We start from the raw sequence: 14,849 nt of genomic DNA, 5'->3' as shown, positions 1-14,849 counted from the left end.
CTTTCTTCTTTTCTTTTCTTTTTTTTTGTTATTGTTAAGGGAAAGTTGAGTATCAAAAGGATATGGAGATACAATTGGCCTTACACACTTGTTTAAAATACAATCCCTGTATTTGTTCTCGTCTCAGAAGCGCGGGGCTTGGTCATTATTACCTCTTGGATTTCAGGAAGGCTGACTCGAGATGCGCCGTTGCCATTTCCTGGCCTTCACTTATGTGTTTATTTTCCGGCGCTGGCAGTCAGCCCCTTTGTTGCGCCTCCTCTGCATTCGTTGCTGCCTGGCCTCGCACCTCCGAGCAGCGCGATGGGGCTTTTTCCCGATCTTCGCGCCGAGAGCCCGGACGGCCAACCTCCAGGCGTGCGATAAAGGCCGGGGCTGCCCACCCGGGGCCGCGCTCCGCCGAGCCGACCCGCTTTGTGTGCGCGCCTGTTTGTCTCCGCTGCGGTCCGACCGCGGCCGCGACCCCCGAGGAGGCGGAGCCTCCGCGCGCCCAGCCCCGCCTGGTGAAGGTTTCGCGGCCGCCGCCGCCCTGGTTTGTTCCGTTAGATCGCGCAGCCCGGAGCGCTGCGCCCGGATCCCAGGAGCCCCGAGGGCTGTCCTTCCACCCCAGCCCGCTTCCTCCTTTCCCCGGCGCGTTCTCACTTTTGCGGGCTAACAGCTTAGGGCGGGGCGCTCGGAACACTCAGACTAAACGCAGAAAAAGGGAAAAGACGGCGTCCACGCCCCCGCGTCGGTCCTGCAGAGTTTGGGAAGGGGCGTCAACATGTCGGAGTCTGGGGAGATGCGCGAGTTTGGCTACATCCTGGAACTGCTCACTAAAGGAAAGGTGAGTGATGGGACGGGGCGCCGCGGCCTGGGCCCCCGACTCCGGCACCGCCGGGCCCGCCGCTGTGGGCGTCCGTGCTCGTTCCAGCGCCGGGAGGGCGGGAGGCTGCGGTCCGGGGCCGCGCTCGCAGCCCGGGTGTCCCAGCAGCTGCGGAATGCAGAGCAGCCGCCTTTTCTGTCTTGCCTGGCATCTCTGAGACGCGCCAAGAGGGGACTTTCGGGCGATTTGGGGGCCAGCGGGGCCGCAGCCGGGTCTCCCGGACCCCGCAGGGCAGAGCCCAGCGTCCGAAGACGGAGAGGAGGGCGGGCGTTGGCCAAGGGGACGCCCCCCGCGCAACCAGGCCACCCAGGCATGGTGACTTCGAGCGGGTGACCTCGCCTGTCCGGCGCGGATCGTGGAGGGAGGGTCCGCCCAGCGAGTGAACAGGCTGGAGGGTGGGGTGGGTCAGCCCGCAGTCAGGGCATGTGGTCGGGAAACAGGGGCAGCACCTTCGCTCGCCCTGCCCTGGCCTTTGCAGGCCTCCTTCCAGGTCCGCAGCTGCGGCTGCTCCAGGCCGGGAACATGTAAAGCAGCCTTTTTTTGGTAGGGAGGGGAAGATGCTGGAGGAGCGAGACTGCAGCCCGCACCTGTCCTGGAGCCTTTAGGAACCCAGGCTGGCGCCGTCGGTGGCGCCCGCGCCCACGCCCTCGGCGGGCGGGGCGGGGCCGGGCCTGAGCCCGTGCAGGAGGCTGCGCCCCGCGCTGCGCCCAGGACTTGCCGGCGGAAGCTCCTAAGTGGTTTGCAGGCGGAACGTGTCGGGAAATACGGCGGCTGCACCGCGCACTGCCCTCCGGGACTCGCAGGCGGAGAGAAGGCGGGAAAGGGCGTCAGCATCTGCTGAGCCTGGAGCTTCGAGAAGAGGTGATGGCACAAAGCAGCACTCGACTCCCTGCGCGCGGTTAACAGAAAGGAGGATGATTCTGTAGCTCTGATGTGAGCGCCTGAAACCCTGCAGTCCCACAACCCACTAACTCCAACGCCGCCTATATATATAGCATATGGAGTAGTTTTAGCTTCATGCCCGACAGTCCTAGGGTCCCGGGGCTGGTGAGCTGGTTTAATGCACTCAGCCTAAAAAGTCCCAAATGAACCCTCCGCCTCTCTGAATTCTCTTGTTCTACAGGCACTGAATACGTTCATCAGAAACAGAATATTCATTAACATTGCGAAAGTGGAGCTGTCTCGGGCCTTCCCTACCATTTACAACCCCGGGTCGGAAGTACCAATGGAGAACCCTCGTTCCACTTTTCTTCCAAGCCCAGGCTCCATCCTGTACCTCAAGGGGCATTCAACACACATTGACCAGTGTATCCGAGCTCTTTGTCTCCCCAGCAGCAGTCCCTTGACCACCCTTCGGGCCTAGGGTGCATATTGCGGCCCACCCCTCCCTCTGAAGAATGGACCGTGGGGAGAGAAGTCCCCGAGAAAGAGGTGGCTCTGAGCAAAGAGGCAGGCAGACAGAGGAGGGCCAGAACCAGGGCCTCTAAAGAGTGAGAGGTGCAGCAGGGCCCCGACTGCCCAGGTCTAGGAGAGTGGCTGACAGGAACATCTATTTGGGAATGACGAGGGGCTGGGGGTCAGGGAGGAAAAATGCCTTTGGTTGAACACAATAAATGGACTACTCTTGATAGGGTGGAGAATAAGATGATAGATGAATTTTGTCCTATGGTGCTCAGACATTCTTCAAAGTAAGCCAGAATTGTATTAGTTGGCTATACTTTCCTTCAATGACAGACAAATCCTGAAATTCTGAGAGAATAATTTCGGGGTAGGACCCAGGGATTTGCATGTTAACAACAGCTCAGGTGACCGTGAAGCCGACCGATGGATGTCCCATGAACACGAAATGGGGAAGTAGGGCAGAACCATTAAAACTCATTATAATCAAGTCAGGTAAACAAAAAAAAAAACCCCTCTCAGAATAGCAATAGGTTCATCATAGTATGTTCACTATAATGAAAAAACAAACTAAGTTTCTGGCTTCATTTACTGGATTTCTCTGCTCTCTCTCTCTCTGCCTCTCTTCACTAGGCTTCAGCAATGGGCCTGCAGCAAACACATGAGCATTCCCGGTTGACTTCTAAACGTGGAAAGGCCCGGTGTCCCTTTGAAATATCTGAGGGTGGAAAGCAGTCTCTCCCAAGAAGAACTTAGGACAGTTCCTCTCTGTTTTGTGGGGGTTGGAGGGGGAGAGTTGGTCAGCAGTAGCCTCCTAACCATTTCAATGTAAGCTTATTTCTTACCCACTCTCCTCAGGCTCAAATCCTGCCCTGCCCGGCAGCCCCAGCCCTAGCCCATTTAAGACCCCTGTTTTGTGTGTGGTTATACAGGATTTGAACACTGAATATTAACCATGGAATAGCAGACCTTTGAGACTGACTTGCTTTATTTTCCTCTGTGGAGTTAGGTTCCACTTTGTAGTTCGGGTTTGTAATGTAATGAATAATGGGAAACTGGTCTAGTTACGGGAGTTAAAGGAGAGCAGAGGCCTGTAGTTGGCCTGCCCCCCGCCCCACCATCCCTCAAAGTTGAGACCACTGAGTTGACCATCCTCTTAATTTCTCTCACTTTTCCCCCAGATTTGTTTCATCCTGTACTGGACTTCTCAAACTGCACATAATTAAAAATACATAGCTTTACATTTTACAAACTTAATACCTGAGTATATGCTTGTTGTGAAATATTCAAACTTCACAGAAAGTTTTACAGAGTAAAAAGTGGAAGTTCATGCCCACATCCAATCTCATTCCTTCCCCACTGGCAGCAGTTTGTGTGTCTATTTCAAATTAAATTAGCATACCATATGTTCTCTGAAATGTGGGAAGTGAGCCTTTTTTCTTAGGGTAACCTAAAACCTACAGGACAAACTGGATCAGCGTATTTACTCTATTGTGATGGCTATGTTAATATTTAAAGTACATAGTGATATGTGCCATTGTGACCTTTCTGCTCATCAAACAATACTGCATAAGTGTAGTTAATACTTATGATCATTCTCAAGAGGCTTAAAAATATAAATGTATTTCCTTATATTTCACTAACAGTGAAACTTTTACCATTTCTGAAAGCTGTCTTTCTGTTTATTTTGCAGCTAATCTCTTTGGATTAAAAGAGGTTTCCAAATCTGTGGTCAATATCTAAGGTTACTCAAAGCAGTATTTTCAAACTGTTTTGGTCTCTTGAAAGATTGGCCTCACTAATTTTTTTTATCACCATCATACACTCTTCTGGAATCATATAATGAAGATTTGATGGCAAGGAATAATGAATTCAAGTTTTAGTATATCTGTTTGTATTTTGTGCATTAGCATATTTACATTTATGTGTGAATAAACAGAAGGTACATTCAGTTCCCATAATTTAATAATTACTGTTCAGGCATATCTAAGGAGTAAAATAGTTTCAGCAAAATAAGAGAGGCTTTGTAAATCTTATATTTAATTTCGATAGGGAAATAGGCAATGATACCATTACTTGGTGAATTATTATTTTAACTTTGAACATCTTTGAGGCACAAAAAATTCAAGAATTTTTACAAACACAAACTTTAAAAAAAGAAGACACACTCTGAAGGAATTAGGCTTGGAACGTCCTCAAATCTAGACTAATAAAAGGTCGTAAACATCTCCTGGGACCAAAACAAAAATACCACCAAATGATCTGTTTCAGAAGAATGAATAGTTGCTCACACAACTAAAATCTAAACCAGGGTGATAGTAGTAAGGTTTTCCCACTGTGTAAGTATTTTTATTTATTTATTTATTTTTGAGAGACAGTTTCACTCTGTTGCCCAGGCTGGCATGCAGTGGTGCAATCTCGGGCTCACTGCAACCTTCACTTCCAGGTTCAAGCGCTTCTCCTGCCTCAGCCTCCCTAGTAGCTGGGATTACAGGCACACGCCACCATGCCCAGCTAATTTTTTGTATTATTAGTAGAGACAGGGTTTCGCCATATTGGCCAGGGTCTTGAGCTCTGACCTCAAGTGATCTGTCTGCCTTAGCTTCCCAAAGTGCTGGGATTACAGGGGTGAGCCAATGTGTCCGGCCTACAAAGTATTTTTTAAAGGTTTTTAAAATATATGTATTGAAATTGGGCAAAATGTATGTGCTGTGGAGAGTAGGGAAGGCAGGCAGAAGATTTAGATTTTTGCAATATTATTTGAAAAGAGCTAATTTCATAAATACAATTTTCCTCTTTTTTTATTATATTGCGCTAAAGATAATTTGAAGAAAAAAAAAAAGCGTCTCCTAAGCTACTTTGTAAAAGGGTGTTTAAATCCGATTTTTAGTGAAATTGTAAATTCTGTGTTGTATACTTACCTGTGGGCAGTGCAATAAGGATGCTGGACTGAGACCTGGGTTTGAATCCTGGCTTTTTAGTATATAGCCATGTAATCTTAAGCATATTACTTAATCTATGGGTGGAGGTGGAGAGGAATTTTACTTGTTACATGTCTTCTCTGAAAAGAATTATACCTATTTCACAGGGTTACTACAAGAGTTAAATGAGTATTTTATGCAAGTTTCCTAATACTGTTATTGACACATCATAGGCCCTCAATAAATGAAAGCTATTACTTCTAGCTTTTATCACAACAGGGTTGGGCCTTGAGACACCTTATATCCACACTGTGATCATTAAGAAGTGGAGGTAGGGTTGACAGATAAAATACAGGATGTGTGGAGTTGAATTTGAATTTAAGATACTTTTTTTTTTTTTTTTTTAGAATATGTGCAATGTGATATTTGGAACATATACTAAAAAATTATGTATCTGAAATTCCAATGTAACTGGGTGTATTGTGTTCTTATTTACTAAATCTAGTAACCCTGAGGGGAAGAATAATGAGGTGTGGTCAACAGAGAGGGACCTGCTAGATTGCCTCAAAATACTACCAATTTTGTTTACCTCAAGTTGGCCAAAAAACCTCTTTGCCCACTAGTTATGCAGCCAATACACTCATCATTAATGGAAAAGTGTCTGTGAGAGCAGCACTGGGTTCCTCTCATCTTCCTAATTGCAAATTGTTGCTTTGGTGCTACTGTTTGGTAGATAAACGCTTACGAGATTTTGTCTTAAATAAAAGTTTAAATGGTGGAGAAGACAAAACATCAGACATCAGTGTACAAAGAGTAGGTAGTTGTGTTAAACTGAGTGCTAGAAGAGTTCAGAATAAAGGGAGATAATCAATGAAATTAAAACTAATAAAGGAGGCTCCAGAAGTGCAACTTGAAAGATGAGGAGGATTTGGCCAGGTAGTGGAAATCTGAACTCGCTGGCTCTCTGGACTCCTCTCCTCTGACTTTGTTCCCATAGAAATACTTTATGACTGGTAAGCTTGGCCTGTCAGAAGCTTGAGTCAATAATTGATAGACAATGCCATTCATTATCCCTTCACTGGTAACCTCCTGATACCCAGTAGTACAGGTGGTCTGTGTGCCAATCTACTCTAAAACCCTGTAATTTACTTTATTTCCGTACTTTCTATTTTCTGTACGTCCAGGGTCTCTCTTGATTTTATATCTATGGTTGCTTAATGATTAGGGGTTCCCAAAAGGGGGCAGGGTTTAGGGAATATATGGCCATATTACCTTGTTTCTATTTCTTGTTGAATATATACTAATAGAATGGTAGTATCCTGCCTGTCTGATCTCAGATCAAACCAGTTAATATGCACCATGGTCATTAGGTCCTGACCCAGCCAGAAATTTAATCTCTTGTTGGGTATTAGGAATCAATATGGAAAGAGACCAAGTCAGCTTATGGAGTAGTATATGGTTTATAGGGTAAGGGGTTTATATTTTAAATATCAAGCAATGAACATTGATTGAGGCTCTGTTTTATCAAAGACTGAATTGTGTGTGTTTGGAGAGGGGCGACTGTTGACCTTTTGGACTTCATGAAGTAGATGGATGTGAGACAGCTCATGTCCCTGTGATAGAAGAGCAATTAAGTGATACCAGAAGTGGAAAATAAGATACCACAATGAAGGCAAGAGTATTGAAGGTCTGTGAACTTAGGGGGATAAGAATGGAATAGGTTTTCTTATTTTGCATTTTAACCCAGATTTTAAAATAAACTACTGAAATAGGAGGTGCTAGGATACTCCAAACTGGGGAGGAGTAGGCACCAAGGGATAGCATATACAATGGAAAATAGGGGAATAATGATTTTTTTAAAGTTCAGATATTTCATGCCATTCCTGCTAAAAAGCCTTCCAAAGCTGCTCAACATCTACAAAAGTATAAAGGCCTTCGATACTTTACCAGACTTAACATTGTTACTACAAGTTTATCACCCTTCCTCTAACTCCTGCTCCCCAACTCATGTGCGTACACACACACACACACACTCTCTCTCTCGAATACACGTGTCCACACACCCCCTCGCCCCATTATGTTCCAATACCAAGCTGCCTGTGGTCCAGGACTGTAGCTTATTCTGCTCCTTGTGCAAATAGAGGCATGAGGACAGGGCTACACACATGGAACGTCATCTGTAAATACTGAATTGATAGGCTGCTAGGCATGTGGAGAGGGGACTTAGAGTGGGCATGGGAATCGGCTGTGAGGATGAGAAAGAACAGAATCTGACAACAACCTATGATTTAAGGCTGACCAGAGATAGACAGGGAAGAAGAAAGGAAGATAAAAAGCAAGCAAACAAAACCCACCAGGATTTTAACTTGAGGAACTGGGAAGGGTCTTGGTATCCTGGGAGACTGGGATGTTTGGATGTTGCAACAGAGAAGTTGATGACTTGACACAAAGCACGGCAGCCCAGGGAGACAGAAATGATCAGGGAACTGGGAAAGCAGTGGTTTAAAATGGCAGTTTTTGTATTTGTCATCTTCCCCCCACCTTTTGTTTTTAAAAGTTTATGGATAGAACGGATTAACATGAAAAAGTTTTAGAAGTATAACATGTACATATAAGATGCAAAGATAATACATGTGAGTGAAGAGTAAGTCTTGTATACCTGACTCTACCCCTTACTTCTCCACAATGGTTATCATTTTTTGTGCTCTATTCCAGATGCTTATTTTGTTTGCCTATAATTTTGTTTGCCTCATCTTTTGGCCAGAGTGGCAGCATATAGAATCCATATGGTTTTGTACTTTTTTTTTTTGAGACAGAGTCTTGCACGATCTTGGTTCACTGCAACCTCTGCCTCCCGGTTTCAAGTGATTCTTCTGCCTCAGCCTCCTGAGTAGCTGGGATTACAGGTGTGCGCCACCATGCCTGGCTAAGTTTTTGTGTTTTTAGTAGAGAAGGGGTTTCACCATGTTGGCCAGGCTGGTCTCGAACTCCCGACCTCAGGTGATCCACCCGCCTCGGCCTCCCAAAGTGCTGGGATTACAGGTGTAGACCACCACACCCATCATATTTTAGAAATCCTTTGTCATCAGTACATTGATTTTAACTGCTGCATAGTATTCTATGGTATGAATGTACATTATGGATATTTAGTTATAAGGTCTCAATAAGCTCTTTGTACATGCTTTTGTGCACACATGCAAGTATTACAGTAGAAACATTCTTAGATGTGGAATTGCTTAGTCAAAAGGTATAAATACTTAAAATTTTTGATAGGATTTGTAAAATGTCCCTTTCAGATAAGCTGTACCAACATATACTACCACAAAAAGGTTTGAGCAAAATAAGAGAGGCTTTGTAAATCTTATATTTAATTTTGATAGAGAAATACGCAATGATACCATTACTTGGTGAATTATTTTAACTTTGAACATCTTTGAGGCACAAAAATATTCAAAAAATTGACAAACACAAAATTTACTTTAAAACAAGAAGACGCTTATACTCTGAAAGAATTAGGCTTAGAAAGTCCTCAAATCTACATTAATATAAGGTCTTAAACATCTCATGGGACCAAAACAAAAATACCACCAAATGATCTGTTTCAGAAGGATGAATAGATAGTTGCTCACACAACTAAAACCTATACTGGGGTGATAATGGTAAGGTTGTGCCCACTGCATAAGTATTTTTATTTTTTTTGAGACACAGTTTTGCCAAGTGTATTAACATCATGTTTGAATTTTGTGGATCAGGTAGAAAATGATAGCTCAGTGAAGTCTGATTTGCAAATCTGAAGGCCATAGCAATGTATTTTCACCAAAATATTGTCTATACAGGCTTTATTTTTAATTCCTGCTAATGGAGACTTCTAATCACTTTTACTGTGTCAACTAATAAGTTTTGGATCAAAGCAGGTGTGCTGATGTGAAATTACAGCCCAAGGGGAATTATTTCGCTCAAAGGCCAGTGTGAGAAAGACTCATAAAGCTTTCTAACGATTGAGCCTTTAAAAATATATATATATAGGCACCTAATTCACGCAGGCATTTGTTATTCTCCTGATTAGCACTTTTCAGAACCTGTGGGAAGGAAGCCTTCTCAAGTCTAGCACCTGCGGCCACGGAACAGGCATGAATCCGGATCAGAACAGCCCAGGCATTATTACCCGGCAAAGCTTTCATCCTCTGTTCACCTCATCTGTAAATGGAGGGTGTTCTATTAGAGAAAATTGCTGCAGTCCCTCAATGTTCTTAATTCTACACTCCTTATTTAGATGCCGGATTGGAGACAAGGCTACCGCTGCAGGCAGGGCTGTGGGAAGACGGCGCAACTCGCCACAGCGCGACTTCTCCCAAACAGGAAATACAAGTGGGAAGCATTTTAAAACCTAGAGGGACGTCTCGCTACAGCTCTGTAGTCCCTACTTACCCAGAAGTTTAGGGCATCTTAAAGCCTAATACATACGAATGAATTATTTAGCTAGCCAGGAAGGCAGTGGCGTGATCTAATAATCCTAAGTTAATTTGTTCTCCGTGTGTCCTGAAAACAACACAAGAAACACACCTGGGCCGTGGCAGGTGACATGTGCACAGCCAGTCCCTGAGGTGGTGCGCGCCTGAAGCGGGGGTGCCGGAGCCACTCAGGACCCTCTGTCCTGGTCCTCAGGAGGCAAGCCGAGGCCCGGGTGGCGGGGGGTCGCTCCCTTTCCGCGGCCTTTTAAATTCAGTCCCTGGCCAGCATCCGGGAGAGGAATCCCCACCCTGCAGGCGGTCCCCGCGCCACTGGGCAAGAACGTGTCGTGACCTCGCGACTTGGGGTATCGAAGCAAAAAGCGGGATACGAGTGCGCAGTGCCCAGTTAGGGACTATGAAGTTCACCCAACGAGGGAGCCAGGAGAGAACGGGGACGAGCCGGGCGGGACAGGGAACCCCAGGCCGCGCCTGGCTGGGGACGGCGGAGGGGCTGGCGGGGTCTCACTCGGGGCGCCTTGCGCAGCTCTGCCGTGCGCGCCGCGGCCATGCAGGGAAGGTGGCTTAGGCTCGCGCTCGCCCGCAGCGTCCTGTGCTGAGCCTGGAAGCGGGGCTTCGAACCGCGAAGGAAGAAAGCGCAGTGGGAGCAAACTGAAGGGCGGAGGGGCGGCGCGGGGCGAGGGGCCAGGGCTGCAGCCGGCTGCTCTGCCGCAGCGGAGATCTGCCCGCCCAGGCGCCGCCCCGGCACCCGCCCACCGCCCCCGGCTGCCCTCACTTCCGCTCCCCAGAGGCCCCCCAGCCTGGCATCGGGCGACGGGCTGCTGCCCGGGTGGGAGTGAGGGGCTGCTGGGTAGGGAGGAGGTGGCGGCGGAGGGCGCCGATTCCCAGCCGCGTGCCACACCCGCGCCGAGCCGAGTCCCGCTGAGCCCAACGCTCAGACACCCCGCCTACCAGCCCAGGCGGCCCCGCCTCTTTTGTGCGGCTGGCGCTGTTGCCTGGGCCACGCCCCGGCCACGCCCCGGCCACGCCCCGCTGTGCCCCGCCCAGGTCTCTGCGCGGCGCCCCTCCCAGCCGCAGTCCGCAGGAGCCGCTGCCGCAGCCGGACGCTGGGCGGGATTCCCGGGGCCGTCGCTGGGAGCGGAGCTTGCTTCTCCCGCGCCTGTGTTTTCGCCGGCCCCGGCTTACTCTCCCCGCGTCGGTCCGCTGGCCAGGTCCGCCTGACCAGCGCGTCTTCCAGCTTCGGACCGAGGCTCCACGGCCGCCGCAGGGACCCGCCCACCAGACCCTGCGCGGGGTTGCCGGTGTGCCTGAGGGGAGCGTGCCGCTGATGACACCTGGCAGAAGGCAGCCATGGAGGGCGATGGCTCAGACTCGCCGGTGAGTGCGCAGGGGACCGCCGCCCCCCACCTCGAGGGCGGTGTGCTGGCTGCTCTTTCTCTTTCCTCCGCCGGGAGCCCGCAGGGTGCCTCCTCCCGGGAGAGCAGGGACAGTCGTGTGGGGATCCTGCTTCCTCTTTGCCTTCCTCCGCCCGGGGCTAGGTTCTGCAACCCGGGGCGTCCCCTTTCTATCCCCAGGAGCCGGACGTGGGGTCCCCAGAGCCGGAGAAGAGCCCAAATCCGGTGGTTGCCCACCTGAGCACCTCCGGGAATCATGGAGGTTCTCTCTAATGGAGCTCAGGCTGCAGAATTACTTAGCGTGAGGGAGTCGGGTGCGGGCGGAAAGCTGGGGCACGTGCCTCGCGCTTGCGGGACCGCCCTTTGTCTAGGCGTCGTGACCCCCGCGGGCCGGGCCGGCTGCCGCCGCCTGGGGCAGAGGCTCCTCCCCGGCTTCGCCTGCCCGCGGGGGGCGGGCCGGGCCCGGGCAGCTGTCAGCCTACAAGTGTTTTTGTTTAAAGGTGTCGAATGTGCAATTCTTCCGAAGTTTCCCGAGGAACCGCTTAATTGAGGGAGCCGCCTCGTTACACTTAATCAGTTTGTTTCTCCCTCAATGACTGAACTAAATTTTCTTTTGGCACTTTATGTCCATTGTGATTAAAACGTCAGATTCAAGACACTGCTTCATGTACGAGAAAAATGGAAATGATTTTAGAGCCTCCCCCAGAGAAGTAAACCGTAACTGACCATATTGATACATAAAATGGAATGTAAGAACCTATTTTGGACATCCCAGACAAGATTTTCTTTTTCTTTTGAATTAGGTGCCAAACCCTTTGTGAAATGAGATAGAGATACGATGTGAATATTTTGTATTCTTTGATGTGAATTGTGAGGTTTGGTTATCTTATTTCCAAATCCATGAATAATTGGGAGGTGATATGGCTCTTCATCACATATTTGAGTGATGCAGCAAGAGACTGCGTTGAAACACCCACTAACAATGATAAAACCAGTTGGCTCTAATGCGGTTAAATTGTCAGAGATTATTGAAGCACTTTGTGTCACTTTAGGGAGAATAGGTTAGCATACATTTTTAAATTTCATTACATTAAGTCAATTTTAATTTTCTATGTGTTTCTAGTAGCTGAAACGATTGTACAAGGTTATAAGTGCTTTGAAGTTGAGCTATTTTTAAAATTGCAGGGATGCTGACTATAGGATTCATATATTTGAAGTCTGGGATACATGGAAAAAACTACATAGAGAAATGATGGCGAAACTGATAGGAGGTCATCAAACTTTTTTAGTTGTGATGAATCTAAAATGCTTCTCACTTAAAATAATGAAAGCCTGTAGTATTGAGAGCATTTGTAGTGGTGCTTATACACCTTTTTAAAGGGTCTTCTGCACTCTTTTAATATTCTGTTATGGTTAGGCTTTGTGTCTACACCCAAATCTCATCTTGAATTGTAATCCCCAGGTGTTGAGGGAGAAACTTGGTGGGAGGTGATTGGATCATAGAGCTGTTTTCCCCCATGCTGTTTTCGTGATAGTGAATTCTCCCAAGATCTGGTGGTTTTATAAGGCAATGTTGTCTGTTCTTACTCTCTCTCGCCTGCTGCCATGTAAAACGTGCTTGCTTCCCTTTCTGCCATGATTGTAACTTTCCTGAGGCCTTTCCAGCCATGCAGAACTGTGAGTCAATTAAATCTCTTTTCTTTATAAATTAGCCATTCTTGGGTATTTCTTTATAACACTGTGAAAATGGATTAACATAGAGAATTGGTACCAAGGTAGTGGGCACTGCTGTAAAGATACCCAAAAATGGGGAAGCGACTTTGGAACTGGGTAACAGGCAGACGTTTGAACAGTTTGGAGGGCTCAGAAGAAGACAGGAGGATGTGGGAAAGTTTGGAATTTCCTAGAGACTTGTTGAATGGTTTTGACCAAAAGTCTGCTAGTGATATAGACAAAGAAGTCCGGACCAAGGTGGTCTCAGATGGAGGTGAGGAACGTGTTGGAAACTGGAGTAAAAGTGACTCTTGCTGTGCTTTAGCAAAGAGACTGGCAGTGTTTTGCCCCTGTCCTAGAGATTTGTGAAGCTTTGAACTTGAGAGAGATGATCTGAAATTGCAACTTACATTTAAAAGGGAAGCGGAGCGTAAAAGTTTGGAAAATTTGCAGCCTTACCGTGGACTAGAAAAGAAAAACTTATTTTCTGGGCAGGGATTCAACTAACCGCAGAAATTTGCTTAAGTAAAAAAGACTCAAATGTTAATCGCCAAGACTATGAGTACAATGTCTCCAGGGCATGTCAGAGATCTTGGCAGCAGTCCCTCCCATCACAGGCCTGGAGGCCTAGGAGAGAAAAATGGAGAGAAAAATGGTTTAGTGGAGTGGGCCCAGGGCCCTGCTGCTGTGTGCAGCCTCGGTATCACAGGATTCTTAGGGTGTCCCTTTGCCAGCCAGAAACCTCTGTGGCAAGTGTTGTCTTTGCCCAAGTTTTGCTCAGGCCCACTGGACTTGTTCTGCCCACTTGGCCTGACAGACTGTGCTTGACTTTCACTATGGCCCAGACCCCACACCTGCCAAGGGCAAGCCCAGGTGCAGAGCAGCAAGGGGTGCATGAGTGAGTGAGCACGGGGTACAGTGTGTGCAGCCAGGCATGCTGGCCGTGGCGGGGCAGTCAGGTCCAGGTGCCAGCATGGGTGCCGGCTCCTTGCTGTGGCTGGAACAAAGGTGTACCACAAGTGGCTTCCACTACAAGCACTGTGGAACATGATGACACCCAGAAACTTGGAGATGCCAGGAACTGCAGAGCCACAAAGAGGATGTCACAGCCCTGGCTTGGAGAGCTCGTAAGTCCAGGCTCCCTAAAGGGCTGCAGCTCTTGTCTCCTCTCTTGTCTCCTCCTCGTCACTCACAACATGGCGAGCAGCGGGGTGTATTTTAGCCCTGTTTGTGTTACAGCTTGTTTAGTCCTGCCATTTGGCAGGTCCAGAGTTCCTGTACTGTGTCCAGGAAGAATGAGCTACATGGACAACTGGAGGGTAAACAAGGTGAAGAGGTGCTTTATTGAGCAAAAGAATAGCTCTCAGGAGACCCATAGTGGGTAGCTGCTTTCTGCAGGCAGTTCCTCCCAACAACTGCAGCTCTCAGCAGAGAGGAGCCCCAGAGTGGGTATCTCCTCTCTGCAGGCAGGTCATTTTGTCGAGTGTGCAGCCCTCAGCGGACAGGAGACCCAAGTGGGTAGCTCTTAACTTCAGGCAAGTCGTCCCATCATCTGCCAGAGTCTGGCTGAGTTTGTGGTTTATATGGGCTTCAGAGGGGAGGAAGTGTGTGCTGACTGGCCAATGGGTGGCCATGGGTGGGCCCAGAAAATTCACTGTAAGTTCTCACTCCAGTCAGTGGAACTGGCAGCCTGGACCCTAAGCTTTAGGCTGTCTGTTGCTTGAGGTGGGGTTTCAGCAGGGATCTGTCCCTTTCCTCCCAGGAACCTGTCTGCCTCCCACTGCCATTCGTAGTACCCAGACTGTTTTACCTGAGGGATGCATTCAAGTACCATGTTGAGTCACCCTCAGCCCTGCACATGGCCTCTCTCCCATGTTCATCAGCACCCAAAGTCCAGAGGGGGCTGAGGTGGCAGGGGCCTAGTGTGTCAGCATCTCCTCAAGTACACACACACCTGACCAGGTCATGACAATGCCCGGGCTTGGCCACAGCTTTTCTCCAAAATCAGAGTGGGCACTGGGAATGGGGAGAGGCCAAGCAGCAGGAGCAGGCATTTCTGAGCATGCAGGGGAAGAGGGGCATCCTGGGC

General features: G+C 48.4%; 1 protein-coding gene and 1 long non-coding RNA gene across 2 annotated transcripts in view; both read left to right on the top strand.

The window, feature by feature from the left end:
• Positions 1 to 281: 281 nt before the first annotated feature.
• Positions 282 to 10,288, top strand: LOC108524206 (uncharacterized). Its single transcript, XR_001884001.1, has 2 exons — positions 282 to 826; positions 9,458 to 10,288. It is a non-coding gene; the product is annotated as an uncharacterized LOC108524206 (long non-coding RNA).
• A 387-nt stretch (positions 10,289 to 10,675) lies between these two features.
• The window catches only part of TRIM36 (tripartite motif containing 36), a 47,548-nt gene continuing 43,374 nt past the window's right edge, over positions 10,676 to 14,849 (top strand). The window contains exon 1 of the mRNA XM_017865188.1: positions 10,676 to 11,030. Within this exon, the coding sequence (XP_017720677.1) occupies positions 11,004 to 11,030 (27 nt within the window). The 5' untranslated portion in view covers positions 10,676 to 11,003. The remainder of the gene's footprint in view (positions 11,031 to 14,849) is intronic.

The sequence above is a fragment of the Rhinopithecus bieti genome, unplaced genomic scaffold, assembly GCF_001698545.2.
Source record: "Rhinopithecus bieti isolate Rb0 unplaced genomic scaffold, ASM169854v2 scaffold_79719, whole genome shotgun sequence".
In the NCBI taxonomy this organism is placed as follows: Eukaryota; Metazoa; Chordata; class Mammalia; order Primates; family Cercopithecidae; genus Rhinopithecus; species Rhinopithecus bieti.
Note: the sequence above shows the minus strand (reverse complement) of the source record. Positions and strands in the feature narration are given on the sequence as shown.